Here is a 25133-nt window from a genome sequence, read left to right on the forward strand (position 1 = left end):
GTAATGCAAGTTCTTCTAGATAGTGTATGAATACAGGGCAAAGTTTTACAATGGTGTTTATTGCTAAGTCGGTGAATTATCATGCTCACGTTGAAGCTTGCAGATTATAAAGTGATGAGTAGCTATTTGAGAAAGGTGGTTTTCACTTGTACCTTACATAAAGTTACTTGGCAAAAATCTTCCTCCTTACAATACAGATGCAGGCTTTTCTCTCTCTTGTGGTAATAGTTAATCGCAAGGATCCTAGGAAAAGGTTAGAGGAACGGGGCGAGGGGAAGTTTTTTTGTTTGTCTTGGGGTTTTCAAACTACAGGACGACAAAGTATTTGTTGAAATGGTATCCTGGAAATCTTTGGTCTTAACTGTCTCCTCTTATAAAACACTTGCCTGTTAATCTTAGTCTGTAGGGAAACTGAATAAAATAATAATAATAACCCCTTAGATGGCTAAAAATTTTTTCCCCACTTGATTTCAAACTATGATAGAATTTTGAGAATATTGTTCAACACAACGTTGACTTCACAGTCACTGACTCCTTATTTCTTCTGAGTGATTGATAACACAAATCTGACCTTTTCAGCTTGTAGCATAATCGTATCTATTAGTTCATGTGTCATGAAAATGTGTCTTCAAAATAATGTAAGCCTTTGCATTGCATAACGCTGGCTAAAAGGTTAGTCCGTAGTAGGTTTTGTAGTAACGGTGTATCTGCAATGGTAGACAACTCTTGTGTGGCGTTGGCAATACTTACTGTAAATGAAGGCAGTCGTTTTATGATGGTTTCCCAAGGGAGACTGATAGCAAGTTTTTATTTCCTCCTTCTCCCTCTCCCCATCTCCAGTGGAAAGGAGAACAGTTCATCTTCGCTGCAGGTAATACAGTTTGCACTAACAAGATGTTTCAGGTTCCATCCCCGTTGTTAATTTCTCCAAATATTTGTGTGATAGGTCTGGCCCTTCAGGCTGTATCTCGTTTACTTCAAGCATAGAATATCTGACAAACTGAGATTTCTGCTGCAATCAAACTGAATCCAGACAGTTGCTGGAAAACGTTGTTAAGAGTATACTCCTACATGTGTCCAAGGTAGCTGTTAGTTCTGGTCTGTAGCTGGATTTGTCACCTCTTAAAAATCCCTACTAATGCTGATATCATCAAATACCTGTTGAATGCTTGAAAAATATATGGGTTGAAAATGAATTCATCACTAGAGTTTATGTCCCTCTACTGAAATGTATTTGCAATATGGAAAAGTTATGTGGATGACAACTTTAGTTCCCGTTTATGTTTTCTACTTGCTTTGTAGGGCATGCTGGTAGCTTTTTCTCTACTAGTTGTGGGTGTGATTCTTGATTAGAAAAATTTTCTGGCTCTAATTTGATGGCAGAGCCCTGAGCACTGAGTAACTTCTTCCATGAATCACTCAACATGCAGTAACATCTGATGTAGTAATAAGCACATCTGAGGGTAAATACTCCTCTATTTAATTTAGCTACCCTGTCTTCTGCTGGTGACTTTCATGGGTAAGACTTGGCCAGTAACAGGAAGACATTGAACTGTGGAGAGAGCCCTTGAAATACTCACTTGAAGACAACTAGTTATCCATAATTGTCTTTAAAAATACACTGATAGTGTATTTGAGAAGAATCAAGGATGGAGCCTTCTGTTGGCAAGGAGTGAAAAATGATGTTTTGCATTGCTTTTTCTAAAATGTTCCCAGGTGCTATAGTCTGGGTCATCATTGAAGGTCTGGGTGTAAAGCCAGCCTCTTCAGTGGAAGGTTCTGAACGTGCAAGAGAGACAAATTCCGTGGAATAGTTGAGTCTGACTGGCACAAACACACTTCTTCTTGGCCTGTTGGATTTTTTTTTTCCTGGCAGCTTTCTGAGTTTGAAGGTTTAGCCTGAGGGAGGCAAGGCGTAAGGGTTATTCAGCAGTTATCTATCAGGACTGGAGTTGTTGTTTGCTTTTCTCTTGGAGAAGTAACATTTCACAGCTGGAAATACAGGCAAATAGGCCTCTGTACAAATATTTCTGAAAGGAAAAGATACCATTCAGAACCAGGGCTCCTAAATGTTGTTTTACCAAGATAAATGTTTGCAGATATATTAAAAAGCCATAAATTGTGTCCTATCATAATTAAACTAGAAGGTGAACGATACCCGTTCTCATCTGAAAGGGTCAGAATGGTGGGGGTGTGCTGGCTGGCTGTCGCTTTGTGAGTGTTATTGGTTAGTGGGTTTTCTCTCCAGAAAACATTCTGGCGTGTTCTACAGGAATTTACTTTGAAAAGTAAATTGATTAATTTGTGATTGATTGAGTAATCCAAAACTGTTGGTCTATCATTGCAATGTTATTCCTACAATGACAAGCAAAACTGCATGTATTTTTGCTGTTGCACCTCATGCCATGCAATTAAATAATAATTTGTTCTTCATCTTCTTGGAGTATGTGGAGTTTTATGCTTCAGCTCTGTGTGTAAGAGTCCGCTAAATGTTGTAGTGATGTAGCTCAACTTACTAGCAGCGCAGAAAAAATACTGTGCTGAAGTCCAGATGCAAAACTCAGTGATGATACTAAAGAAGTTAGAGCATCTGCCTTTTGTGGTTTCAAGAAAAATATGTTAGATCGCTGTTTTACTTTTTCCCCTTTTGCAATACCGTATCAAGAAGTTAGTTAATTAGTTAAGTCTTCATTTCTCAAGTTAAAAACAAATCTCTGGTGGCTTGGGTAACGTAGTGGTTTTAGTTTGAAGTTGGCAGTTCACGATGATCTGCTGTACTCCTTAAATACAGCAGATGCCTTAAAAATCACCTCTTTAGTCAGTGCTCTGTGAGTCAGACTTGTGGGGTTTGTTTCGGTTTTTAAGCTATCTTGATTTATGTCTAGGCTTGGCATTAAATGAGAGAAAAAAATCAATTCCCCATAGCCTTACCTACTGGGGACCATGATTGAATTTGTCATAAATAGTGCACAGAACTGCATGCCTTGTGGTTGCATTATCTCTTCACATCAGAAAAAGCACTTAGTTTTTTTGGGGGGGTGTTTTTCTTATTTCTGTAGTAACTGTTTATTTCAGTACCTTTGTCCTGGCTGGCACTATACCATATGAACTCGTATATTGCCTTCAGACTGCATGTTGAATGATCATTCCTCTACTGGGCACATAAGTTTCAGTTTCCCACATTATTGGAATTAATATATTTATATATGTGTTTCTTGCCATTTAAAAAATAAATTGCTAAAAAGGGGGAATCCAGGCAACGAGAAGTCTAATGTATATGCCTGTTACTCAAAATGCTGCCGTTTACTAACTGCATTTCCACGTGAGTTCTCAAAGTCTCTACCCAGTGGAGAAAAGAAGCCTGTTGTCAAAGAGAGCAAATATTTAGGGAGGGCAGTAGTTGTTTAGTTTCTTTAAATTCAAGGTCAAGAAATAGCAAGTGCAGTAGATTTTAGGTTTTAAGCTGCTGGCATCTTTTCTGAGTGCCCAGTTCCTGAGTTTTTGCAGAAAAAAGCTGTGTTGGATACATGCGGGTTTCTATATGTCCAGTTTTTGCACAACCTTACCCATCTTGGAAAGACCAAAGTAGGAAGTCTTAATACAGGCAGAAAGCTCTGTGGAGTCATGTCTGGATTAGAGGCTGGAAAATCACAGGTTTAAATAGCTTGATCTCTGTATTAGTATATCTCACCACTTTGGATCAGGGATACTTGTAGAAAGGTATGATTAACTCATCAGTTCATAAATGTCTTTTTTCCTTCTAACCCAGTGACACTATCACAGATGTCATCAAAATAGTGGAGCAGCAAGGAACAGATGCATGGTGGACCCTCCCTATCGAACAACTACTATCAAAAGAAGCTGTAGCAAAGGTAATTTTGTGACACTAATTGAATTGAAGGTAATTTCAAATACAGAAGGTGCTCAAGACAGTTCAGCGATGGGGAATAATATAAAACTTTCATCTGCTCCCATGATCCTTCTGAATCTTGTACCTTCATAAGAAGGTGTCCTGTGAAAAGACTATTCAGCAAGTGAAATCTGAGCGTGGCAAAATACACACAATCAGATTTTCTCACAGGCAGAGAGCTCCATCCTCCTCCTTTTAGTTCAGGAGGAAAGTGGCATCCTAATAAACCAAATTATGAGGCCAAATATATATCAACTGTTTAAATATCATTAAAATAGATTAGAAATTTTATTTAGTTTTTCCTAACTTTTTATTGTTCCTTTAACAATTGTGTTCTTAAGCTAGCACACAAACTGTAGTGTTACTCTGCCATCTCCATTTTTTTGGTAATTTTTCCTTGTTCTGTTTTGGGTTTTCATCAGTAATTATCTGAAAACTGTTGTGAAAAATTAACACAAAATAATCTGGATCACTCACAAAGTTGGTAGCAGAGCCCGTACAAAACTGGTCCAAAAACCAAATCTACTTCATTTCTAGTTTTGACAAGCATTACAGAGTATTCTGTTTGCGTTATTTAATAATTGTTCTCCTGTAGGCTGGTGGTCATGATGTTTTGGATTACGTCAAGGGACAGGATGTCCTAGACATCTGGTTTGACAGTGGAACTTCCTGGGCTCATGTTTTGGAAGGTACAGAATTAATATGTTGATCTCTCTTTTAAAATACTTGGAAAACAAAATATAATTGTTTTGCACGATGGTGTTGGTATCAGCAAAACTGAACTAGGTTGTGCCAACAGCAAACCTGTTACGGCTTCTGGTATAGCTGCTCTTGCTTGTAAAGATAAGGACTAAATGTTGGCAAATGCATTTTCAGCATAGTTGAGGTTGAGATTTTTCTAATATTCTGTTCTGACTGATTCTGCCATGTGGTATACCATATATCTTCTAATCAGAACATGTTTGTTTTAAGTTTCGTGACACAAATGGCCAAGGTACTTTGCTGCTAGCTAGTAACTCTTAAATTATTTTCAGTTAACAAATTTCACTTTTTGCTTGTGCGTGCTATTTGAAGCAGAACAAAACTGAGGTCATCTGCTGAATCTAAGTGAGTTTTATAATTATAACAGCATAGGTGTACTTTTTTCACTTCTCATTACTTTCAGTAACTAAAGCAGTATATTGTGGCTTAAAATATTTATGCTTGCTATATGCTATATAAAGATCCTACTGCCAGTAGTTTCTACTCAGCAGATATATAAAAATATGTGAAATATACACTGGTTGCCTGGAGGATAGTCTGAAGTTGGGAGTCCTTTCTAAAGGAGGAGTCTGGTCCCTTACATCAAGTCTGTTGGACTTTAATCCCTCAGTACACAATTGCATGATAACAATCTTGTTGAATTATAAAACACGTTACTACCAGAGGTTTTATTTCTTAGCAACGTGTTCAGGCAACAGTACCATCAGCAAACATGTATTTTTAAATATATTTTACATATATTAAGGTTCAAACTTTTCAAAATGTTCCTGGTTTGGTTTTGAAAGGTAAAACAAAGTAGTGGTATTTTATGCACAGTTACATATTTGCATGCTTTAAGGGCTTAACACTTCAGTACGCGAAAACTACCTCTAATCCTGTGTAGAGAAAGGCATCCTGTTTTGTAAGGAACAGCAGAATCTATACTCTTGATTCACTGTTCATTTATGTAAGGCTCCCGTATGGATTCTGTAATGTCTAATAAACGTTGGGTCTTTCACAGTACAGACTTCTTCTTTCATGGAACCATTAAAAGTTCCTCTTTACCTAGTCAGCTATTTTCATGAAACTTGCTGGAACTTGGTGTGTGTAAGGCGCCTGCTGTTGCTGTCTGACGTGACTGGAGTGGCCTCACCGGTTCAAAAGCTGGGGGAAGGACTAACAGTGTGACCTCGCAAGCCCCTTTATCTTCAGAAGTGGCACGGAAGTTGCATTACCTTTTTTCCGATGTAATTGAGGCTCCCAGCCACTGCCAGAAGTGGAAGTACAGTCTCAGTGATTCATATGAAATGACTTTTTAAATTTATCTTTTATTGAAAAAATGCACTTTGCAAGAGAAGTTGTTGAATTAGTAGGTTTATATTTCCCAATGTGCTCCAGCTTTTCAAACTTTTTGCAGAACTTCTTCCTGCTTCTTTAAAAATAATTGGCAAGGCTTACAGACAGACTGATGGGATTCTTTTCCCAAGTACTTTTGGGGGGAAAACGGATGAAATACACAAATCCAAAATTGCTTAAAGGATGTCATACCAGGAAGAACTTCCCATGGCTCAAACTCATGAAAGCACAGAGGCATATGGAAGCTGGCATGCTCCCTGTAAACTGCTGCCTGGTGGGTTTGTGGCAGGAGATCAGCGGTAACAGCAGCGGTTCTTGCTTGCCTTCTGATGACAGTGTCGTGCACGGCGGTGGCTATTTCACAGCGTGTGAGTTAAGCCCAGGGCAACTGGAGAGTAGAATAGATGGCTAAAACTGAGAATAATGTTCAATTGTTTCTCTCTACCGTGAACTCGAGCTATGGAAAATTATAAATTAATGATCTGTCTGTTAGTAACCAGCAGGTATAAAAGGTGTTGCAGATTTCCCTGCCGGTTCCACTCTCGCAAAAATAAGTTGTTCTCTCCAGTGTCTCTGCACCTTGGGGAGCTTAGGCCTGAGCTCTCACTGGACTTTAGCAAGCTGTGCCCAAGCTTGCTAAATAAGATGCAGCAGTTACAAAATTCACCCCCTTAGCTGATGGCTGCACAGATTGCTTCCAAAAAATATGGCAGGTTGGGAAGGACACAAGGAGGAGGAAGGAGAGAGGGAAATTCTGCCATATGAGTGTTTTGAACAGGTTAAAGGAATTGCCCAGTGACAGCAAGCTCAGTGACCTAAATCCTAGATTGTGTGGATACAGTTGTATTTGTAACGCTTTCCCTGGTGCATTTCCTACCAGAGGCGGGGGATAGTTCTAATGGAAATGACTTAAAAGTTGTTCTTTTTCCATTAAGTTATGGTTGGCTTCCTTTTTCCAGCCTAGGTCTGTCCAAGGTACCACTTCTAGCTAAATGGGAAATTAACCAAACCGTTCTGCATCATCAGGGTGGCAGGTAGGAGAGTGCAACTTACACACTAAGATCTAAAATTTAGCAACCGCAGTCACAAACCCAAAAGTGTACAGTTATAACTAGATTACGTGTAAAATAAAATAAATACCTACCCCACTCGCACCATTGAGAGCAGATCCACAAGTGCAATGTGCTCTGAAAAACTCACTGTTACTGAAGTTTTCTGGGAATTCTGTTTGCTTGTTTAGTGCTCTGTTTGCCTAACGCTGTTTTCACTGAACAGTTTATTGTTGTGCTCTCTAATCCTGTTTCTTGCTACACGTCTCAGATATTTTTGGAAAGAAGGGTTTCCATATTCTTTTGTGCAATGTTAAATTTTAAGTCTGAATGCTTCATGCATGAATAACGTATGATAATAATACACAGTATTGCTGTGAGGTAGAAGAGTGTTGATACGCTGCCTCCAAAAAGAAGCTGTGGTAATAGCAAAACCTGGTTCAAAACCACTTGCTAATTTTGAATACACCACGTTGTGGTGCCTCGGACTTTTCTTTCTTGCTTGAAGTGCAGTTTGTGTTCAGCCTTTTGAATTTCAGTAGCTGTCTTTGGAGTATCCATTTTAGAGAATTCTTTTCTGTCTTAAAACTCTCCTACAGGTCTTGATGCTTTCCTTATGGGCAGAGTGCCAGCTGCACTACCACCTTGAGATTATTAGTTTTCAAAATATTTCGTGTAAAAATGCACACTGGACTCTACTGTGGCGTGTTAAGCCATTGGGAAAAGTCACACAGCTCTTTTTACCCATGGTTTTGTATCACAATGATGGTAGTTCTCAACATCATAACATTTTTCCCTATCTTATTGAGTAATATTTAACTGAATGAATGTGATTATTTTACAACTTACCTATCTTTAAGTAGTTAAAATTTTTGTGCTGAGTGACTTGAATTTATCTTAGCTGATTCGTTCCTGGCATTAAAATACAATACGTTTAATCTAAAAGTCAAAGTCTGTGAGATCAAAGATATGGAATCTTGAAATCTAAACCAGAAGGATCATAAATTGTAATTCTCTTTAATGACCTATGTACTGTACCTCGGTGTAAAATAAACAACTGGAAAGTCTCTTCTGGGTTGTCGGACATACTCTTCCAGTTACAAAGAAACTTGCATACTGTTCTAATTAATTTATATATAACCATTGCAACTTTCATGAAACTGTGGTAGGGGAGCTACTTCAAAGGCAGACTTTGTGTAGGCAAAACCCATGTTTGTATTTTGCAGAGATAAAATGTTCAGGCCTCCATGAAGTTTGTAAGCTACATTAGCCAGCCTGCCAGATGTAGTTCCCGTCAGAAAAGACCAATACAGTTTGCTGTTTGTCATCAGTTGTTTGTTTAAATTCTTCTCTCCTGTAAGTTGTAATTACTGCCATTTCCATGAAAAGTTCACTTCTCTAAAAACCAGTGGCTGGTAAACTAGTTGTAAATAACAAATGTGTTGTTACAGATTTTCCACTACTATTTTATTCCTCACCACAAATATTCTTTTTTTTTTTAATCTTGTTCTTATAAATATTTTTGCAGTCTGTCAACGCAAAGGCTGATCCCTACTTACTCTATTCTTAACCCCCAAACTCTTTGTAGATTTTCTTGAAGAAATAAACAAATGTGTTTAAAAACCGTAACATCCACCCACACATTTTTCCCGAGCTAGCTGGCACTGTATGGCCTTGACCTTTGTAATGTTGAACTTCCTTTTATTGCAGGATGGATCTAAATATCGAAACTTCCATGAAGTTAAACAAATAAATCCAGTGTGTCAGCAGTAGAAAGAAGCATTGTCTCAGGGGTCCTAGGAAGAGGATAAAAGGAGCTAGTAGATAAAAACTGAGTAGAGAAACTACTTTTGTCTGAATATCTGGAAAATTACGCCACCAGCTCCAAGTCAAAACTGCCAAAGATGTGTATAACGTGGCACATGTGTAGACTTAGACTTTGACTTGCGTGTTCTGCTGTGCTCCATGTTACTCTCTTCTGACTCTGATGGCAACCTGTCGGGGGTTTTTAGGGTGAGGAAGGGCTTCCTGAGCCAACAAGTCTTGTACCTTTTTCGTACAGTGGCTGAATGCCACCAGCAAAGGGATTAAAACTTTGCTGCCCTCTTTCAATCCTGTGGGAAAGCTGGGTTTGCTCTTCTGTTTGTAATATGCAACCAGTTAATACCCAGACTATGTGCCTTGTAGCCCACTATCTTTTTTTTCTGATGCCAGCAGTACTGATTAGCTCCAGTTGTTCTTCTCTAGCATTCCTCTTTTTTGTGTAGTTATAGGGAGTAATATTTCCACTCAGCCTTCGCCTGGATAAGCTAAACAAGCCAGGTTTTTCCACACCCCTGTCTCCCACAACAGGCTTTCTGATTCCCGTGTTGTCCTAGCCCTTATTTTCTGAAATTTTTAATTTTCCTGGAACACCAGTGATCAGAAATACAAGTTCTGTTGCAGGTGAGCTGCGGTCACTGCCAAAGCTTCCTGGTCTCCTCTGAAAATACCTGATGCCTTACACGGGCTAGTCAGGCACGTTACATCTGTGACTTGTATCCTGAGTAATTCCCAACTGGTGAAGTTTCAGGTTGCAGCATAGATTTTTAATAATTCCAAATCATGTGATCTTTTCTTGGGTCCTTCGGTTTCTTTAGGAGTACGTGGGAAGTATTTTGATAACTTCTTATGAAGTGCTCTGAGCATGATAGCTTCTATTTTCGTAATTTATTATTTTGTTTGGGTGAAAGCAAGCGTATACATTTTGGAGTTCAGTGAGTCTTGGATTTAAAAAAAAAATCTGATACTAATGAATCGCTTGTGTCATTTCCGAGTAACTCTACACAATTTCTAAAAGCAACTTACCTACTGGGTTTAGAAAGAGCAGAGTAAGTTTCACTAATCACTTTCAAAGATTTTCTGTTAAGCGTATTAATTGTTTTAAGATATAGGTTGATATTTAAAACAAAATCTTCTGGTTTTAAAGGTGCAGAGCAAAGAGCAGATACGTACCTTGAAGGAAAAGACCAGCTGGGAGGTTGGTTTCAATCCTCTCTATTAACTAGCGTGGCAGCAAGGAAAAAAGCACCATATAAGTAAGTGTGTGAATTGCAAACACATTGCCAGTTTATTTATTAAGTATCGGGCTTTTGATAGTGTGGGCAGCAGTGTGTAAATAAGAGAAATCAAGCAGTTACTAAGTATCTGATTTCAGTATAAAGTTTTTCTCGGATTAGATGGTAATGGATTTACTGCTTCATTTTTTTCCATCATCATTTTAATAGATGTTTTCTTTCTCAGTCACTGAGGTATATCCTATTGTATTATCAGATACAGCTCTGCTCTGTTGCCGTCCCTCCCACTCCCGTGATCAAAGGGATTATTATGGGAGGTGCGGTATGAAAATCTCTTAAGATCGTTGACTTGTGAATTGAACGTGAGGCTGTAAGGAATTCAGAATCACTGGGTGCACGTCTTGTACCGGAGCTGGGGACGTACCGTGTGTCCCCTGGAAGATGGAAGGGAAGGGAAGGGTAACGTGGCCTGGTTGCAAGGAGGCTGTGCGATCTGGGCAATGTATTGGCTTAAAGAGCAAACGCTACTTCGGTCTTCAATTCATTTGAAATACGTGTGCCCTGGATATCTGCAAACAATCTGTTGCTCGCATAGCAAAATTAAATAAGGAAAATGAAGTTGTATGTGCTACTTGGGGCAGTAGTACAGCATACTCATGGTTGGTTCAACTCAGCGGATGAAGTCTTAGGCTTATCAAGATAGAGGATTTGTGTATGTTTTGACTTAGGAACACCCTCATTAGAAACCTATTCTTAACATAGATTATTATTTTTTTTTTCACTGGGATTTTGTTTTACACTAAAATTTGGTCTTCAGGACTCTGGTAGTTCATGGATTTACTCTTGGTGAGAAAGGGGAGAAGATGTCTAAATCTATTGGCAACGTGGTTGACCCTGATGTAGTTATCAATGGAGGCGAAGTAAGTTGAACTCTTGAGATTCTTATAAATCCTAGTTACAGTTTTTCACTGCCAGATTCTGCAGCTGTCTTGTGCCTTGTTTTTCACTAAACATCTATCCTGTTTACAGCAGAACTCTGTAAGGCTTTTGTAAAGACCTCAGCTACACCGCAATTCCATTTGGCTGGAGTAAAAACCTGGAGTTGTTCTCGCTTCGGCTGTGGTGCCAAACACACCCCACGCCTTCGTTCTGTGCTAAGAGAAAAGAAAACACATTACACAGAGGATGTAGAATGGTTCATTTTTGCTTGGGAACACTGCTGAGGGAGCGATGGGGGGGATTTAAAAAAAATTAACCTTTGCTTTCAAACTGACTGAAACCCACAAGCTGGGCCTAGCAGCAGAGCAGTCAGAGTAGTGGCTGCACCCCAGCAGTCTGTCTGCCCTCAGCCTAAGCTGTTTATTGACTCTGGAAACTTCCTTCATTCCCTGGTCATGGAGGTTGCACTGCAGGTGATGCTCTGAATTTTTTTCCCTCCCCAGTCCTGCTGTCACTCTTTCTGAGAGTGTTAAGCAGATATTGCAACTCTCTAGACGAAAGAATCCATCCTTACAAAGACTCGCTTATCTGACTCAATAAACTCACAATAGTTACTATTCTTTCAAAATGGAGAGAAGCCGTTTTCAGGGTGAAAAACAGTCTGAAGGGGGTGAAAAAATGTATGTAGTCTTAGATATTAACACTGCTATTTTTATGTTAAGCGTTCGAAGGATTTTATCTCAGTTTACCTGGGTTCTAGCACTGCCTGTACACAGGCTGCTGTGAGTGTATATTGTGGCCCTGGCTTAACAGTAAATCTTGCTAAAATAGGGTGAAGGCCTCCAAATACAGGGGCCTTCTGGGCACACGTGGGGATATGTTTGCAGCACTGACAACACGGAATTGCGCTGCTCACCATGCTGCAGGACCCCCTGCAGCCCTGCTCATGTGACTTTGTCTCTACTTAGGATCACACCAAGGATCCCCCATACGGTGCCGATGTTCTTCGCTGGTGGGTGGCAGAATCCAATGTTTTTACGGAGGTTCTGATTGGGCCCGTTGTACTTAATGCTGCAAGAGATGACATCAACAAGGTGAGAGCCAAGTATGCTAACACCTGTCATTCTAACAACGGGTCCTCTTTGTATTTGGTTTTGTGTTGCCTGAGCAGGATTCTTTGCAAAGCTCTTCAATCTTTAGACTAAGGAAGGTTTTTCCAAACTCATTTAGGTAGATACTACAGCTTTTTGCATCTGTGGAACAAATAGTAAAGCGTGCTAAGGAAAAGACTAGTTTTGGCCTATGTACTTCGTGATGCTTTTGTAACTGTTCAACCAACCATTTTAAAAAACAGCCAACCTCAGTTAACTCATTATAGAATATTGCCAGTTAACTCAATATAGAATATTTTCTATAGAAAATATAGAAAATTTTGTGTTTCATCTCAAGTGCAGACCATTAATGCTTAATTTTTCTGGTTCTGTTCTAGCTTCGGAATACACTACGCTTCATGCTGGGAAACATGGCTGGCTTCAATCCAGAAACCGATTCCATCCCCGCTTCAGAGATGTACATAGTGGATCAATACATGCTGCATTTATTGCAAGATTATGGCAGCAAGGTAGGGGCAGATTGTCTTTAGATGACTGTATGTGTAACATTTTTCATGGGTTATACCTCTAGGGAAAATTCTTTTAAGAGTATGAGTAAAGAGTATGTATTAAGTAGGCAAATGATTACCACGAAGGTTTCTTTGATGCAATGTGCCCTCCCTTAAGCATACTGCAAGTTTTGAGAGGAAGGCTTTGTTTTTAACATTCTTAACTTGGTTCTGACATAGACCAGTCTTTCCCACTCTCCCCCTGCCCAAGGCCTGAAATCAGAAGTCTATAGAAACAGAGTAAGATATTTAAAAATGTAAAAACAAAACCAAAAACTTCTAGAGCTTTGGAAATCTTCTGTAGTCCAAAATTTAGTCATTCCTGTCACTCAGAACCATTCTGCTGGATGAGAAGATACAGACATGAATTTCTGGGATTCCCCCTGTCCTCTCCCCTCAAATTTTGAGTTGAAATTATTTCTTTGTCCGAATTGTTAACCAAATTACCATATTTTTTTTTCCACTCCAACAACCTTTAAAGAAAAGATTCTCCCAAGGCTTTGTGTTGCTTCTTACAGTTTAAGTTCAGGTTCATCAGAGGTTGTCATTATGTGCCACGTGATGAAAACCGATATACTGTTCCTCTCTCTGCTCCCTCCCCCAGGTTACCGAGGCGTACAAAGAATATGATTATAGCAAAGTTGTTCGACTATTGCAAGCGTTCTGTTCCAGAAACCTGTCTAACTTTTATTTCACCACAGTCAAAGACAGGTAAGTTCATTACTGCTGCCTTTAAAAGGGAAAAGACAAGTTAATCTGTTTGAGATCGAGGTAATAATGTTCCAGGCGAATGCTGAGTGACTGCGGGTGTCTCGGAGGAGATTTCACGGTTGCGTATCCTGTGTTCGTGCACTAAAGCTCACAGGCGAAAGCTTAGCTGCTTTCAGCTGTTAATGTCATCAGCGTGCTTCTGTGTTCTGTCCACTTGGGGTACTGAATCATTTTGAAAAGTAATCAAGCGTAGACATTTAAGACTTAAGTTTTAAAGATAGATTCTTGGTTGTGCATTTCTACCCAGAAGAGAGTGCATCTGAACGTGGGAAGGCAGAGGGAAGGGCTTTGGGCACTGAGCTGGGCAGCCGAATGTCTTTTACTGATCTAAAAACCACGTAAAGAATCCAAAGAATGTGACCGATACCTTTGTAACTTTTGAAAGGGCTGTTTCACGGGGGAGGGAGGTGATACTGACTGCAGGTTATACTGATCTTTAGTTTTCAGAATGCAAGTAAAGGGCAGGGTGGGGAAAGAAAAAAGCCCTAATGCTGAATTTTATAGATGAACCAGAGCAAAAGGCTAACGGAGCTGCAGGTTCACCCACCTCCCCGAGAAGAGATTCTCTGCCATACAAGTGAGGCAAATTAACATGCCACGTACAGAATCTCCTTTCCCATGAGGGAGCGTGGCTGCATATGCACATGGTTCTGTACTCACGCCACTGTGCTTGCCCAGGAAGGGCAGCTAAGGAAAACTTCCTTAGAAAGGCAAGCTAGGTCAGACTTCTGCACTTCCAGTGGCAGTCCTGGAACTATGGCTCTTAAGCAAGAACAGCAACATGAACGTGCAGATACTTTCCAGCTTTCGTCTCTGTCTTGCAGGCTCTATTGTGAAGAGGAAAAAGATCCTAAGCGGCGCTCGTGCCAAACTGTGCTAGCAGAGGCTTTAGATGTCGTGGTCCGATCCTTTGCACCGATTCTTCCTCACTTGGCAGAGGAGGTTTTCCAGCACCTCCCTTATAAGAAAGGTAAAGCACGTATAATTTCTAAGCAATTCTTCTAGTGCACTGTTTAATTACACAGAAAGAATGCAAATGCAGAGGTACACCATTGGGTTTTATGAATAGAGAGACACTAAATTAAAAATTCTTTCGTTTGCTCAGAGGGTGTGTTTCGTACTGGCTGGATTAATGCAAGCTCAACATGGAAGAAGCCCGGCATTGAGGAAGCAATAGAAGGTGCATGTGCAATGAGAGACTCTTTCCTTGGGTCCATCTCCGGCAAGAATGCTTTGGAATATGAAGTAGTTATTGTAATTGAGCCCGGATTGCTGTTTGAGTTAATGGAGGTAAAAGATGCAACTAAGAATAGTGTTGTCTGTGCAAAAAATACTAATTTCTGTAAACTTTCTTCTGCTTTGTTACTTGCCAGGAAATCACAGAATAGTTGAGGCTGGAAGGGATGGCTGGCGATGGTGTAGCCCAGGCAGGGTCAGCTTGAGCAGCTGCGCAGGACTCTGTCCAGTTGGGTTTTGAATACTGGAGGGTGGAGGCTTCACAGCCTGCGGCAGTGCTTGACCCCCCTCACAGTAAAAAAAGTGGGTTTGTGTTTCCCTGGAATTTCCTCTTTCCATTTCTGTCTGTTGGCTCCTGTCACTAAGCACCAGTTTCCTTTGCTGAACTTCAGGAGATTGCTGCTAGCCCATTTCTCCAGCCGGAGAAACAGTGCAGCCTTCAGCTGCATCAGGCACTTTTCCAAGCACCGTGTCATCAGCAGACTTGCTAAGGGTACGCTCTGCCCCGTCATCCAGCTTCCTAACGTGTTAGATGGTACCGGGCCCCGTGCTGACCCCTGGACTATGCTAGTAGTGACTGCCAGCTCTGCACTCCTTGAGAACGCCTGTTGTAGTGCCGCCGGCGGTACTTTCCCAAAGTAATGGGCTTTCTTCCTCTGGGGGTCAAAGTAACTTGAAAATTTCTGCAGAGGGACCCTTAGATGCTGTAGTTCCAGTCTGGACTCTTCCTCTTGGCAGGAGTAAGTAAATTAGGCTCGTGGTTCAAATCACCCACGCTGACTAGGAACCGGTGTCTTAGCATCTGTTTTGAAGACCGGAGTATTTTAGAGCTTGCAGCAGCGGACCCCAGTTTTGATGCTGGATGTACACAGAGCTGTATATATGCCTATATTTACACACACACAGGCACATGTGTGCGTAAGCAAACTTGTGTTCCTTGTGACAGCTGTGGCAACCACATACAGTGGTTCTACTTTTGCTTTAATATTTTCTATGGGAGGGATGTCAAGGAACAAAACCAGGTTGCAAGTTTGAAAATTAACCCTCTTCCCTAGGCACTGCAGGCTGAAGAAACTTCTAGTGTTTCACAGCTGAATGAAATAATGATGGCTTCCCAGACAACCCTGCTGAGCGAGCTGCCTAAAGAAACACCTGCAGATGCAAACATCACCAAAGGGACCTTCCTCATAAACTTGGAAGGTAAGAGAACTACTCCAGGCACGCTACTACGCTAAGCAGCTGGTACTTCTCTGCACTACACCATGCTTTGCTAACTACACCTACACCTACGAGTTGAGTACTATACACATGAAGTGAACACCGCTCTCAGCAATAACGCTTTCTTTAACAGGTGGTGATATCCGTGAAGAATCGTCGTATAAAGTTATAGCCCTACCCGTTGCCAAAGCAAAATGCCCTCGCTGCAGGAGATACACTTCCGATTCCTCAAGCACTCCCTGCCCACGGTGCCTGAAAGTCATTGCTGGAAAAGGCAGCACGTGAAGATGAAAAGCTTCTGCACAAGCTGTTCCAGAGTCTTGAGTAGTGAAGTATACAAGAGTGGTGGCTAACCAGAAGGTCTCTGTGCTGCAACCTGTAGAACCAAACGCTTAAGCCCCGGCTGAGTTTTCTGATGGTTTTGGCGGGAACCTTATGTATATATACCTACCTGTGTATATCACTTTTCAGCTTAATAAAAAGGGTCATTCAAAATAACCCGTTTACTTGGGTTTAGCAGCCTGTGTTCTTTCGAAGTTTACTTCCCTTGAAGTGTAACTGCACAGTAAAACAGCTGCTGTGTAATTTTTATATACTGCCAGCAGGTGCTTCTCAGGACCCCAGAGAACCAGTCCCTCTCTACCCTGGAGTGCCTACTCCTCTTGTAAAACAGAACAGAAGAAGAAAAGGTAGTGACCACCATTCCCTAAAAGGAAGGAAGAGACAATGAAACCTCAAATTTTATTTAATCAATTTACACAAATCCACAGCAAATTAGACACAAAATAGCACTATATACAGAGTATTACTTACAATACATTACAGATTTGATTGGTGTAGTGGGTCAGCTCTGACATGATACTCACTTACAGTAAAATCCTTTCCACAGCTCTCCCAGGATGCGGGAATGTAATGCAACTAAGAAACAGTTTTGGTTTTCCCTGGGTTTCATGATGACTGAATCTCTAGCGTACTCCTTTCTGCACAAGTCTGAAGTGCTGTCAGGCAAGGAGGTAAAGTCTCCTGTATAATCTTGCCTTGCATTTTTCCCCTACAGCTGTTTTAACCTCAGTTAGGGCAGTCACTACAGAAGTACCTAAAACATAGGCCAGGGCTGGCCGCTTACTTTTCTTTACTATGATCTTGTGTAGTATCAAAACTTCAAGAAGCCTTCAACAGCTACATTTTAAAGTGCAGTAATTAGGAACCGGCAATGCCAAATAGGTGAAGGAGGCTGGTAGAACAAGCCACCTACATAACAGTTTGGTTTTTAGGGGGAGTCTAACCCTTAGATGACAGCAGCACATACTTCAGAAAGGTAAGAACAAGTTCTGTCTCCAGCAAGGCGGAATACTTCGTTTCTTACGTCTAATGCAAGAGGAGCAGGTTACACGATGGACCTAGGAATTTCAGCTGACTCCAAAAAGTGTACACCAATTTCATTTTTCTCTCCTGACTTCCTTTAGGTAGACAGTAAACAGTACTAACTGATGCAAGATAATCATGTTTAATACCACCGCAACAGTGAGGATACTCACTATATGATTCCCTGTAGGTACTGTAAATAAAAGGGTTTTTAAGGCTAAAGTGTACTCGGTACTATAGATCTTCAGTGAAGTTGTGTCAACTATTTAAAGCAGGTTTTGACTACGAGTTAACATGTGCAGAGATCTATAGCATACTACATCTTCTACAGCGATAAGATGGGGGAACAATCTTCCAGTAAGACGTTCCTTGACCTACTTAAACTCAGCAGAGGTTAATAATAAAGGAGAGAGATGAAAATCCAGTTTTAGCTGAAGCCCAGCACCTTAAGAGACAATACTGGGGGAGACCTGGCCTGCGAGAGGAGTCCGTATTTGTGTCTGGAGAATTGGATTCTCCTTCCCAGCTGTTTCTAGCGCGGGCTGTTCCCCCCGTGCGTAAGGCCCCAGCACGTTTCACCCTGTCTAGTGCAGCTGTCATCGTCACCTACAATGCAGTTACAAGGCACGAGCCCAACACCAGCTCTAGCTTCTGAAAAAGCAGTATTGGCTTTACATGGTAACTTCAGAGACTCTTTTTTATCATTATTATTATTATTATTATTATTATTGTTCCTCGGGTGTAATACTACAGCTCGTTTGGAAAAATAAATCATACATGGAACATTGAAACTGCAGCAGTTACTGCCAGCATGAAATACAAAATTTCACAAGATGTGATTTTGTAAACGGACTAAAACTGCTGTCAAATATATCCAATTTAGATAGACTACCGCAAAAAGCACTCAAGTCAGAAATAAATAACAAAGCATTTCAGATACTAACAAGTGTACTAGAAACTAAACATCTCTGTACTAGTGCAGAATTTAAAATATACTCCAATTTAAAATTACCTTCTGAAACTCTGGGATGGGATGCATTGTTCTTTTCGTTGTTAAACAAGAGCCACACAGAAGAAGTTTCTTTCAGTTCAAGTTCAGCCTCAGTCGTGTGAAATCACGCATTACACCGCTACACAGCAGAACCGCGCCAACCGAAAGCGTCACTGTGAGATGGCTTCTACCGCCTCTGTCAGGTTCAAGGCCAGGTTATACTGCCCGTGGTTCTCCGGTAGGTGCTCCGTGACTTTGCTGATGAGTTTGGCTGTTACTGCAATTGGCACTTCTGCGTTTTGAAGTTCCCGGTGGTTCTATATAAAAGAATAAACAAATCAGAGCAATGTTACAGCTGATCATCTGCATATAAATCCTCCTGAGCTTGTATAAAACAGATTACTAAGGTTTATCAACTCAAGCTGATGTTTTGACCTGTGAAAGTGTTCTATCCTTCATGAAACAGAACTAGCACCAGGAAAAATGAGAACAAAATCTTGTTTCCGTTAGTAAGAAAGGGCCCTTCAGCTGTCATCTCTGTCTTGGGAAACAGAAGCTTCTGAAAATCAACCCGTTTTCCTAAATCGAGCTTAACTTACCATAGCTTTGAGCCAAGTGCACAGTGTTGGAGGAAGCCTGGCAAGGAGTTCCGTACCATCCTTCGTCTGCACATGAAGTAAAGCAAAGGCCAGTCTCTGTCCAGCCAGTATAAGCAGCTGGGATGCAAGCACTTCTTTGTCAGCCACCTGAAGGTAGGCCTGAAAACAGAAAAACAGGGAGAAGTAGAGAATAGAAAAACAGGGAGAAGCTGTATCAAAAGAAGCTTCTCAATACTAAAAGGACAAATAGTTTGGAGGCTGTTTCTTGTGTTACCTGTTACTGTAATAAAGCACATTACTAAAAGCTTCGTAACAGCAGAAGTGTGAACAAAGGCAGAGAATTACTCCATACACAGCAATGGGCAGGAGCAACAGACAGGTTTTACAACATATGTTAAGTTCAACAACATATTCCTAACTTCCATATAATCTCTTCTTTGCTTCCCCCCTCAAGAAAGGGAAGGATTTTCTTGTCCAAGGACTGGTAAACTTTTCCTAAAATAAGAGATTAACAGGCAAAAAAAGGCAGATTCCTGAAACTATCAAATATAGTCAAATTTCTAAGAAAAGCCATACTGGTTTAGACCAGTAGTATAACTCCCTGTCATGTTTCTGCTAGTTGCTATACACAGATTCTTGCTGGGAAATAAAATGAAGATAATTATCAGCCTTGAAAAAGTATTTTTCCAGCCTGGCTTTTTCAGCCTAGGGATTTTTTGAGCCTGGTAATACTTGCCTAAACCTTCCAGGCATCTTAAGTAAGTGAAAAAAGTAATTTTAGCAGAGTATCTGACATAATGCTGTTATCGATTTAAAATCATTAAAAGCTGTTATTACCTCTTCCCCAAGATGATCCATCCCATAACTATACAGCTCACAGACATAATGCCTTTTGACCACATCCTCAGAGACTTGAAGATACTGAGCAAGGTCCACAGCTAAAGTTGGCCAATTCTTCCCCTTTTCAAAAGGAAACAGTTCCTCTTCTGAGACTTCTTTGGCCTTTTGTGATGAACATAGTGTCTGAACCACTGCACTCACAACTTTGACCAAGAACTTGGAAGCAAAAATTGCAGGTTACTTCAGTATTATTTGAAATTTTAGAAGTTTAAGAACTTTCAGTACAAAACTTATACCTACGTGTTGTCGTAGGGATAACACATTCGGATCCATATCACCACTAGGTAGCAGCTGAATTGAAGTAAGGTCTTTGAAAAATGCATTTTTGCCCTAAAATTGAGAAACAAAGACAGGCCTCAGAGATACAGGGGAATGCAAGTAATCCATTTTGATCCAATGCTAAGAAGACTACTTATTTTTTTACATTTAATTTGTACTGCATCTTCTATTTCTCTCCGAGGATAAAAATGAATATTGTAAGTTAAAGCTACAGGACAAAACCAAACTTTTGTTCGTGCAATCATAATATGTCGAGGATTTGCTTTCAAACTTCGGACTGCCTGCCTACTACAGGTAGCTGATATATACTACCAGCAGGAGCTGAAGTTTGGATGTTATTTCCCAGTCCCTGGCTCTTGACCAACATACCAAGCATAATACGTAGAGAGAAATGGAAACTAGCTGATACAAAAATGCATTTCATCTGTTCCCTGCTAGTGTAGTTGACACCCGTAAGGAATCTTATGGTCTCTTGGAGCTCCAGACGAATCAAATTTCAGGTAAAGCCCTGAGTGATGGCACGTGGTAAGCCCTTGTTTCAGCCCATCACGCTGCAGCAGTGACATGTGCAATGCCAAGCATCTCTGGCACTCCTGCTCCGTACTGAGGCAGGGGGTAGGGAAATTGGGACCGAAAAAGCGCCTGTGTTAAAAGACAGTGATGAACGTGTAAGTCTAGACAGTGACTTGCCTTGTCAGAAATAAGGTAATAAATGGCCTTCAGAACTTTTAACCCTTTTTTCAGCCATCAGCCAAGATTCTCTAAAGACCTGCTAGAAATTGTCTCATAAAGCTCACAGAACAAATGGAAATCTTGAGTGAGTGAAGGCAAAAAGGCAGCAGCTGAGAATAAGAGTTGTATGTAAAAGCAAGGAGGCACAGGACCAGGATCTAATTTCACTCCTGAGATGTAATATGCATTCTTAAATGACAAGAGGTAGTATAATGCTTTCTGCTAACAGATAAGCAAAAAAAAAAGCGCATAAAAACAATGGAATTTGATCTATGGTAAAATGCTGAAACCAGACCCAACTGCTTCATCAGAGCTTGCACACAGAGAAGAACCTATGGCAAAAGCAGAGTAATATTCTGCACTTCTAATATTCCAGTAAATCATTAAGAAGAAATCCGCACAGTATTGCAGGACTAAATCATCTTTTCCACAGCAGGAATTAAATGAAAGTCTGTACCAGTACTTTGTGGGTTTTGTTTTGTTGTTGTTTTTTTCTTTAAATTGTAGTGTGGTAAGGCTAGGAGGAGGAAAGCTCAGTCTGTGGTACCTGCTTTGTATCAGGGTCAAGCCTTCCTGGAGATATATTGTAATGAATATTAAAAACAAGGTCACTGCATTTAAAAAGTGGTTTATATGCACTAAATGACAAGCTGCTTATTCTCTTTGAGATGCTCAGAATTCTGGAATAATCACCAGCAATAATGGATACAAGAGCGACACTAACATAAATATTTAAGGTCAGAAATGTTACGTTTTGACTGATCTGGCACTTCTCAAAGTAACTAGAAAAAAACAGTCACCCAGTGTTCTTAGGAAGCAGTATTTTCAGGCCAGCTAATTATTAAGGAGCGGATTTTCATGCATCTGAGGTCACTACAAATCTTTTATTCATAAGGAAAGGCACCAAGTTTGGGTCTCAGCCTGAATTCTGGTGACAACATCATTAATGCACCACAGTGAACTAATGTCTTTCAGACAATTGTGCATGAACTATTAATAGAGCGAACGCTAGCATGTATTATAGATAGCAAGAGGAAGGATAGCAACATTAAGATGTATGCTTTCAAAAGACATACCTTGCTATCAAACAGCGAAAGAGGCTTCACACTCTTCAGAGAAAACCTCATGATGGCGTACAAGATAGTACATAACACAAACTGGTGTTCAGCAAGTGGGTAGTGAATGCGTTTCTGCTCAAGGGCTAGCTCTACGATCGATACTGGTCCTTCTACCGACACCCAAGCATCTTCGGTATCTAAGACAGGAGCCTGCATTTCGTCGCTGCTAACATCAGCCTGCCAGAGCAACACAGAAAAGTAGTCACATGCAAAATGTCCTCTGTATTGGCCTTCTATGGAAAAGACACTGCTTTAATCACAACTTCTCTGGAGCGAAATTAAGAAGAAAATTTCACATCGTCTAGAAGTTCATTCCTATTTGTCTGAATTGAACAGTACAGAAATTTGTATAACAATATTCGTTAAATGTGAAGTTCCTTACCTTCTACAGGAAAAATAAAAATTTACCTCCAGCAATGTTTGAAGAAGATCTGAACAGCAGCCGAGAAAAGCTGTCATCGCTGTGTCACCCATACCTACGTCCTGTTAACAAACAGTATGGTTTAAATCGTTTCAGTTGGAATTGAAACAGGCTTTTATTAGCTCTGTACGTTTGAGAAGAGTTGTTGACATAAAACACATTAAGCTCAATTTATTAACCTATTCTATTTAAAGGTAAACAAATATTTGCTGAAGTACAACAACTAATTAGAAATAATGGGAAAAAATAGGAATAAAGCTAAATGTAGCCATTTATAATACTGTATCTCTAAAGAAGACTGAATTCCTCAAGTAATCACATCTAGTAAATTTCATTTTCTGAGCACATCGTGTGTCTTCCAAAAAAAAAAAAATGTAACTAATGAAATTACGCGTGAAAACTAACAGTAGTTTGTCATGTTATAGTCTGAAATCTATCTTCTATAATATTTGAAGTTATACTACTGTTCTAATTTGCTTAGTCAGATAAAGATTAATTTACATTTCTTAAAATGTGTAACATTTTCTCTAGGGCTGTATTTTGAATTTTTTTGAAACTTCCAGAAATAAATCGCAAACCAGTATTAAAATCAAGGCATTTTTATTTCTTTCCTTCCATTTAGACAAAAGTAGTATTACTTGCCCGTCTGCACAATCTGTCCTTTGGAGCTTTTCCAACCTGTTTAATAAAACATAATAATTCAGCACAATTAAATAATTTTCACCATAAGGTAACCATTACCCCATGTTTTAACCCTTTATTACTATTTTTCTCATTCAGAGGGGGAAAATAGTTCATTACAGCTACATAATGTGACACACTGCATAGCTTGCTTTCAGCAAAAGATTTGAGACAGATCATACAACTCGGAAATGAACACTGCTGATGCCCATACTTAATTCATCCCTCTTGAAGTCCAGGATTAGAAATAAGTCCCCGATGTCCTCAACTCAAATCTCAAAGGCAGCTAAAAAATTCCCAGTGATTTCTATAATACACTTGGTATTACATGGCTCTAGCTCTGTGATATTAGAAAGAAACACTAGGGAACAAGGGAAGAAGAAAAGGAAAGTGAATGCTCCAGCACTTTTCATTGAGATAGAGAAGGTCTAATAACAAAGTTCTAAAGGGGTTTCCATGCTTTGCCTGTCTGAATTCTTCAGAAGACACACCTCAATCATCCCCTTGATAACATTAGCAATGTTACTAGGAGGTCCGATTTCTGTAAATTGCATCACATGCTGCACACGACAAAGCACATACATGTAAGTGGAAGTTCTCTCTTCCATAGCATAAAAAAATAAAATAATTACAACAGCATGGCAGAGTCTAAACAACAGCTGAAGCGAGATTCCAGGGTCCTGAGTTACAGGATTATTTAAACTCCAATTCAAGTGATCTATCATCCTGTTTCAAAGTCTGAATTCAAGACAACTTTGAGCTGTCCATTATGGTACTGAGTGCCGACAGATTTGGAAACTTTATTTTTCTAGAAGCTGGTGAGTGTGCTACTGCTTCTATGACACAAACCCAAAGGACTAACTCCCAGCTTTCAAGCATACATAAGTAATGATTAAAAAAAGATAGCAACATTTGTTATTACATGATATTTGTTTAAGGTAACAGATGTGTGCAAAAACAGTTAATAAAAGCCTTTATATCTCTTCTCCTGTGAGTATTAATCTAGGCAGAAGTAATGGTGGTGGATTTCCATAAAGGCATGCAGAAAAACTGGAAGAGTTTTTGCAGAAGAAACACCTACTACAACTGAGCCTGTTTGCTGAAAGGAACGAGGAAGATGACAATCTCCCAATTCTTAGAGCTAAACAAAAAGCAAAAGCAGAAGATGAGAGGAGCAAAGGAGAAGGAAAAAAGATGACAAGACAGCAAATTCTTCTGGGTTTTGTGGGGTTTTCTTCACTGGTTTGTTTGGGGGGGGTGGGGGGGGGGTGGGTGTGCCACCATCTGTTAAATCACTGTCAATGCTTCTCTCTCTGCATCTGGACTTCTACGCTGAAAAACACTTGGCTGCTGCTCTGCCTCCAGCAAACCAACAGGCAGATTCCCCTTACACAATGTGAACAGATCTATCACTTGCTGACAGTACTCTTCCTTCCTAAACCGTCTTCCAGTCCTAAACAGGACTGACTTCCCATAAATAGATCCATGCTGTATTTCTAAGCGTGAAAAAACCTGAAGCTCAGCAGGGACAGAAGACTGCTAAACCCCACAGCAGACAAGCTGCCGACTAGAACAGAAGCTGATTTACACAAAGGTAGTGACAGAAACGCTCAACAACATCCGCAAAATGTTCTGCCTTTTGAAAAACAAGCACTTGTACACGCAAAACTTGGACCACATTAGGAAAAGCTGCTGCTTGTGGGAACCAGAAACTTTCATGGCAATAACTTAGCAGGAAACAGGCACATAGAAAACACTAAGTTATTTATTGTTTTCTGATGTAAAATGACACAAACAGACACATACACAGTTTCAAACTGTTTCACAAATACTTTTTCTTTAGCAACTACAAGCTAACACTGCACGTCTTCAGTATACATCAGCCTGTGCTGATTAGCTGTTATTTAAAGCTGCCTATAGTTGATCATTCCAGATTTTGATATTTTAAAATATGCATTCCTTCATCAATTCCAAGTTAGCTACATAACAAATGAAATAAGCAGGCTTTTGACGCTTAAATCGGAGATATCCCAGACTTTAAAACAATTGTTTAAAAATACTAGTTTCATTTTTCAGTTAATTATAAAAATTCAGCCTCAAAAATACTGTCA

At 40.0% G+C, this 25133-nt stretch overlaps 2 protein-coding genes across 7 annotated transcripts in view; one reads left to right on the forward strand and one right to left on the reverse strand.

The window, feature by feature from the left end:
* Nucleotides 1–16434, forward strand: part of IARS2 (isoleucyl-tRNA synthetase 2, mitochondrial) — a 38738-nt gene extending 22304 nt beyond the window's left edge. For both annotated transcript variants that reach the window (XM_080408545.1, XM_080408544.1), the window contains exons 13-23: nucleotides 3770–3872; nucleotides 4506–4599; nucleotides 10025–10133; nucleotides 10930–11032; nucleotides 12020–12145; nucleotides 12541–12672; nucleotides 13316–13422; nucleotides 14307–14452; nucleotides 14588–14772; nucleotides 15774–15918; nucleotides 16070–16434. In XM_080408545.1, coding sequence (XP_080264671.1) covers nucleotides 3770–3872; nucleotides 4506–4599; nucleotides 10025–10133; nucleotides 10930–11032; nucleotides 12020–12145; nucleotides 12541–12672; nucleotides 13316–13422; nucleotides 14307–14452; nucleotides 14588–14772; nucleotides 15774–15918; nucleotides 16070–16221 — 1402 coding nt within the window. In that variant the 3' untranslated portion in view covers nucleotides 16222–16434. The remainder of the gene's footprint in view (nucleotides 1–3769; nucleotides 3873–4505; nucleotides 4600–10024; nucleotides 10134–10929; nucleotides 11033–12019; nucleotides 12146–12540; nucleotides 12673–13315; nucleotides 13423–14306; nucleotides 14453–14587; nucleotides 14773–15773; nucleotides 15919–16069) is intronic.
* A 229-nt stretch (nucleotides 16435–16663) lies between these two features.
* RAB3GAP2 (RAB3 GTPase activating non-catalytic protein subunit 2) overlaps nucleotides 16664–25133 on the reverse strand; it is a 49035-nt gene continuing 40565 nt past the window's right edge. For all 5 annotated transcript variants that reach the window (XM_080408541.1, XM_080408540.1, XM_080408539.1 and 2 more), the window contains exons 29-35: nucleotides 22984–23019; nucleotides 22329–22403; nucleotides 21879–22097; nucleotides 20032–20121; nucleotides 19729–19947; nucleotides 18892–19050; nucleotides 16664–18609 (exon numbers count right to left, since the gene is read on the reverse strand). In XM_080408541.1, coding sequence (XP_080264667.1) covers nucleotides 18463–18609; nucleotides 18892–19050; nucleotides 19729–19947; nucleotides 20032–20121; nucleotides 21879–22097; nucleotides 22329–22403; nucleotides 22984–23019 — 945 coding nt within the window. In that variant the 3' untranslated portion in view covers nucleotides 16664–18462. The remainder of the gene's footprint in view (nucleotides 18610–18891; nucleotides 19051–19728; nucleotides 19948–20031; nucleotides 20122–21878; nucleotides 22098–22328; nucleotides 22404–22983; nucleotides 23020–25133) is intronic.

Source organism: Falco punctatus, assembly GCF_963210335.1.
Source record: "Falco punctatus genome assembly, chromosome: 12".
NCBI classification, from domain to species: Eukaryota; Metazoa; Chordata; class Aves; order Falconiformes; family Falconidae; genus Falco; species Falco punctatus.